Source organism: Arachis hypogaea, chromosome 17, assembly GCF_003086295.3.
Source record: "Arachis hypogaea cultivar Tifrunner chromosome 17, arahy.Tifrunner.gnm2.J5K5, whole genome shotgun sequence".
Classification (NCBI taxonomy): Eukaryota; Viridiplantae; Streptophyta; class Magnoliopsida; order Fabales; family Fabaceae; genus Arachis; species Arachis hypogaea.
In genome coordinates, this window is record NC_092052.1 from 115,936,294 (window position 1) to 115,942,549 (window position 6,256).

Sequence of the window (6,256 nt, forward strand, 5' to 3'; positions counted from 1 at the left end):
AGGTGAAGTATTATTGGATACGTCAAGCACTTGAGATGAAGTCATATGCACTTGAGAATATCCATATTGATGATAATAGTTCTACTACAAGAAAATGGAATATTTGTAACAAAAATTTTGTATCAAATTTAAAATTGTTACAAAAAACCATTTTTTTTGTAATAATAGTTGCTTATTGTTACAAAAAAAACTATGTTTTGTAACAATATTACAAGTTGTTACAAAACATCCAGATATTTTGTAACAATCTATTTTATTTTGTTACAAATTATGGTAGTTATAATATTTTGTAACAAAAAGTAAAATAGTTGCAAAAACTCGTAGTATTTTGTAACAAAATAGTTTTTTGTTTCAAAAAATCCAAATATTTTGTAACAAAATATTTTTTTGTCTGAAAAACTCAAATTATTTTGTAACAAAAAATTAATTTGTCACCAAATTCAACATTGTTTGTAACAAGTTTTTTTTTGTGTCACAAAATATATGTATAATTTATAATTTTTTTTCAAAATGTTAAAAACTTTAAGAATTAAAAAAATTGTCTATATATTTTTTTAAAATAATTGTATTTTGTTTCAGAAATTAAAAAAATTGTTTATATAATTCTTTTAAAATATATTTTTTATATTATTTTTTACATATTCATTAATTTTTAAATGATGTAAATATTAATTTATATGCCTTTATAAAATTAGTATATAATTTTTAATAATCAGAATTTTAAGATAACTTAAAACTAATTTGTGAAATTTTAATTTTTTTATTAATTTATAACTATAAATAACAGTAATTAAAAATATTCCCAAAAAAATTTAAAAAAACAAGATGCAGTGTAAAAACCCAAGAGGTAATATCTATAGTAAATGTAAAAAGTAAAAAAACCCTAAGGTTCTCCTATTCCCCCACCTCACTCGAAGCCTCACACCCAGCCACTCTCAACCCATCGCGCCATCCACAAACCCTATCTACGAGGGAAAATGGAGCTGCTGCCGGAGGAAGAGTCACCGGCCTAGCCCCTGGGAAACGTCTCAGGCGGCGTCGTGGTTCTCCAGTCGCTCCTCAAATCTGCTTCGTCTACGCCACTGCTCAAATTTGCTTCGTCTTCGTCTCCGTGTCGTCCTGGCCGTCTAGGCTCCCCTGCGTTCCACCTTCTCTGCCTCCACGTCGTGCCTCTTCTGTATCTGCTACCTCCGTTTCTGTGGTCGTCTTGTTGGATGATTCCTCTGCTGGTTGTGTTCTGTCCGTGCCGAAGCTCTGCTCATACCAAAGCTCTGATCGTGCTGTCAGCTATCCTCGCCTGTGGCCTGCGTCTTCGACGGTGGAACGGCCCCAACCCGTCGCTGAGTGTGGTTCTGCTTCTGACATTCCTTACTGTAGAGGTGATTTTTTTCTTATATGTAGTTATTGTACACTAATTTTGTGGACTTCATTGTTGCTGTTTTATTGTAGGTTTAGAAGAGAAAAATTGATGCTAATTCCTAACTGTATCTGTATGTAAAAGTAGATGATTTAATATGTTGTTATGTTTGTTCTTTTTCCTTTGTTGAGGCTTGTATACTAAAGTTGGAAAACCTGAGTTACATAATAAAGCAGAAGAAGCTTTTATTAGCACTAAAAAGTTTGTCTCCTAGCTTGATAGTGAAATGATGAAGATTTAATAAAAGGGTCTTCTTCTGGTGTTGTGTTGCAGTCTTTAATTTCATCTGGTTCTGCTGTGCTTCGTTGGTCTGCTGCCGGTCTGCTCCGATCGTCTCCTCTGCTGAAGGTAAGTCCAGTTTAATGTAGTATTGAACCTTGATTCTGCTGATGTTGTGACTAAAAATATTAGTTTTATATCTGTTTGACTATATTAGTGTTATTAGATTTTGCTTTCCTTTAACTCTGTTCGATTCTGTTTTTTTTTTTACTTTTGTGTTTGTGAATTGAGTAAAGTAGGTAACTATTTGATCCTTAGTAACATAGAGATATGGATTAAATTTTGTTAATAATGTTGTGTATTTTACATGGCATTGAATTAGGATAGTTTATGCTACTCTGCTCATCCGGCATTGTCCTTTGCCTCTGCTGGTCTGATTCGGGTGTCCTTCTTCTCCTGCTGGTTTGGTCTGGTTTGATTACGTTTCTGCTAAAGGTAACTTCAGTTTATTTGAGTATTGTTAAATATGATGTTATCTGATAATCTTAGCTGAAATATTGAATCTTGATTCTGCTGATATTGTGGTTGAAAATATTGTTGGTTGATTATGCTGATGTTGTTGTGGTTGAAAGTATTGGTGTGTAACATGGTTGATTATCTGATTTTTAGGTTATTGGGAGAGTTGATATTTTTGTTCTATTTTTTATTTCTGGGTTTTATTATTTTGGTTCTATCTTTTGCACTTTTTTGGTGATTTTGAAAGTGATAGTCCCGGTGATGCTATGTTATGTCATGCTGCTCTCTTTCTTTTCACTCTTTACATCCTTCTATCCATTCTCGTCTCCTGCAGAAATTAGTCCAATGGTCAATTACCAGAAATATTGGGTTAATTTTGATAGGCGTACTCCTGAGTTTAGAAAGTGCCTCGATGAATTATTTTTGGATATTGCCTTCTCTCAACCCGGTGTGAAAAATCAAATACGTTGTCCTTGTCCCAAATACAACATTTTTATGTTCAAATTTAGAAATAAAGTTCATCATCATGTGCGCCAATGGGGGATAGTGACCTCTTATAAAACATGGGTGCATCATGGTGAGATACTTCAAGATACATCCACTATAGATGTGTCTGATCTAAATGAAATTGATTGTGAAAGGAAGAATGATTCTGCCACTTATGAGATGTTGCATAACATCTTTAGAGGAGAAACACTAGGGGAGATGCCGAGAGATTTCGCTACCAACATAGATGAAAATATAAAAGAAGAACCTCATCAGGGGGCAAAGAGGTTCCAGAGGCTAATGAGGGATTATGAGCAAAGCCTGTATCCGGACAGTGGGATATCAAGGTTATCTTTCATTATCAAGTTGTTTCAAATGAAATGTCGCTATGGATGGAGCAACAATTCAGTTGATGCTTTGTTGCTCTTTCTAGAAAGCATATTTCCAAAGGAAAATTCTTGTCCAACTTCATTTTATGATGCTCGAAAAGTGATTCGAGATTTGGGATTAGATTATGAGAAGATAGATGCTTGTGTGAATGATTGCATTTTGTTTTGGGGGCAAGAATATGCTGATCTTGATGAATGTCCAAAGTGTAAGCAATCTAGATGGGTAAAGGGGAGGGGGAATGAAAAGGATAACCTTCGGAAGAAGGTACCCCAGAAGATACTAAGATACTTTTCGTTAAAACCTAGGCTTCAAAGGATCTTCATGTGTGAAGAAACAGCGCGAGCAATAAGGTGGCACAAAGAGAAACGACTTGACAATGGAGTCCTAAAACACCCAGCAGATTCGATGGCGTGGAAGACATTCGATGAGGAGCACGAATGGTTTGCACGTGATGCTAGAAAATATCAGGCTTGGAGTTGCTAGTGATGGATTTAATCCGTTCGGCAATATGAACATTTCCTATAGTACTTGGCCAGTTGTTCTCATTCCATATAACTATCCTCCTTGGATGGTTTTGAAACATTCAAATTGGATGTTATCTCTACTTATTCCAGGCTCTAAATTCCCTGGCAATTCTATTGATGTATACTTAGAACCGTTAATTGAAGAGTTGAAAGAATTGTGGGAAGGGGGTGTTGAAACATTTGATGTGGTTCAGAGACGGAACTTTAAATTGTCTGCTGTAGTTTTATGGACAATAAATGATTATCCAGCCTATGCTATGTTATCTGGTTGGAGCACTAAAGGTGCACTAGCATGTGCGTGTTGCCACTGAGAAACTAGTTCTAAGAGGCTGAAACATGGACACAAGCATTGCTATATGGGTCATCGCCGCTATTTGCCGCATGATCATCCGTGGCGAAGAAATAAGAGTTCTTTCGACAATATCAGGGAACTTGGCGAAGCACCTAAGCCACTTTCTGGTTATGATGTCGTAGAAGAATTCAAGACTTTTGAACAAACGGAGTTTGGGAACAATACTAAAAAGAGAAAGAAGTCTGAGCATGACAAGGTGGCTGGAAATTGGAAAAAGAAAAGCATTTTTTTTAGTTTCCATATTGGAAGACATTATTGTTACGTCATAATTTAGATGTAATGCATATAGAGAAGAACGTCTTCGATAATATACTGGGTACACTATTAAATATAGATGGAAAGACAAACGACAATCTTAATGCACGACTTGATCTTCAACTTATGGGTATCAAGAGAGACCTTCATCCTCGTAGAGTGGACAACAAGTTTGTGATGCCGATAGCCAAATATACTTTGTCAAAGACTAGGAAGGAGAATGAAAGGCAACTTCTTTGTCAGTTCTTGAAAGAACTCAAGTTGCCTGATTTGTATTCATCAAATATTGGAAGGTGTGTGCACGTTGAAGATTGCAAAATTTATGGCTTGAAGAGCCATGATTGCCATGTCCTAATAGAAAGGCTGCTACCACTTGTAATTCGTGAGCTTTTACCCAAAGAAGTTTGTGAACCGTTGATACATCTAAGTATTTACTTTGGAGACCTTTGTTCCAAAGAATTGAAGGTGGACGTTCTAGACAAACTTGAAACCCAGATTGCAATAACACTTTGTAAATTAGAGACGGTTTTTCCTCCGGCTTTTTTTTATGTGATGGTTCACTTAACCGTTCATCTTGCCCATGAAGCTAAGTAAGCCGGACCTGTTCAATATTGCTGGATGTACTCTGTTGAGAGGTTAGCCCTTTAGAATTGACAACAACTTAGAATTTTCCTTATAGTATAGTATATGTAGGTTTCTAACATTCCTTAAAAATTCAATTTTAGATATTTGCGCACACTAAAGAGTTATGTGGGAAACAAAGCACGTCCTGAGGGGTCAATATCTGAGGGTTATATCTCTGAAGAAGCAATGACCCTTGTGGGGAGATATTTGGATGAAAATTCTAAGAATTCTGACCCTGGCGAGAATGAACCTATGCGAAGCATAGCTGTGTTCAAAGTACTTTGCCAGTTTAGTTGTAAAGGGGCATACAAGGAACTTAGTATCTTAGAGCATAGAGAAGCTCAATTCTATGTGCTGAAGAATTGTGAAGAAGTTCAACCATGGGTTGACGAACATATGGCAGTTTTAACAAGAGAAAATCCAAGAAATCTGCAGAAAAGGCACAAGGATCAATTTGTGAAATGGTTTGAAAGGAAGGTAAACGAGTAAAATTTGATAATTGTAGAATTAAAGAGTCTCTTGATAGTATTTAGTTTTAATTGCAATTCGTTAATGTAGATTTCAGATCTACACAAAGTAGGGAGTGCACGGGTGAATAATCAACTAATTTCTCTTGCAAGAGGTCCTGATCGTCATGCACATTTCTACAACACATGTGCTGTCAACGGTTTTACATTTCGAAGCAAAACCCATAAAGCATCTTTGAAGACTCAAAATAGTGGAGTAGTTGTGAAGGGAGATGAATTGACTGGGGTGTGGATTATTATGGCGTGTTGACTGATATTATTGAGTTAGATTATGTCGGAAGACATAAAGTGATCTTATTTAAGTGTGAGTGGTTTGATATTCCTCCAATAGGCCGAAATGAAAGTAGGGGATATTGTAAAGATGAGTATTGAAAGTTGTAGTAGGCTTAGAGAAGGGGGGTTGAATCTATGCCTTCCTTTTAAGTTGCTATTATGACCCTTTTTAAACAAACTTTCAATTCTGATTCTGTTTGTACTCAGCAGCGGAAATTTATGAGACAATTTATTTTTGTCTCATGAATATCAGAAAACAGAACACAGCAAAGAAGAGAAAAGCTAACACCAGCATGTATCCTGGTTCGGTTGCCTTGTGCTATGCAACCTACGTCCAGTCTCCTCCACAATAATGGAAGAATTTCACTATAGTTAACAGTATTACATACACCAATTCCACAGGATTGACCCAATCCTTTCACACTCAAGTTCTAACCTAACTTGACATTGGCTATGCTAATACCTAACTATTCCTCTTAGTGCTAACCCAACTAAGAAAAGGATACCTCACAGGTACAAGATACAAGACATAAACATACCTAAAGAAATCTGAAAATAACTCTAGGCTTTTCTCTCAACTGTTTCACTCAGCCTTTTTCCACTCATGGCTTTTTCATAATCTTTCTCACAATGCCTTTTCTCACAAGAAATTACAGAAAGATAAACTTAGAAA

At 35.9% G+C, this 6,256-nt stretch overlaps 1 protein-coding gene across 1 annotated transcript; it reads left to right on the plus strand.

The window, feature by feature from the left end:
* Positions 1 to 2,497: 2,497 nt before the first annotated feature.
* LOC112763711 (uncharacterized) lies at positions 2,498 to 3,863 on the plus strand. Its single transcript, XM_025809311.1, has 2 exons — positions 2,498 to 3,476; positions 3,643 to 3,863. The coding sequence occupies exons 1-2, from the start codon at positions 2,498 to 2,500 to the stop codon at positions 3,861 to 3,863; spliced, it is 1,200 nt and encodes a 399-aa protein (XP_025665096.1).
* Positions 3,864 to 6,256: the final 2,393 nt, after the last annotated feature.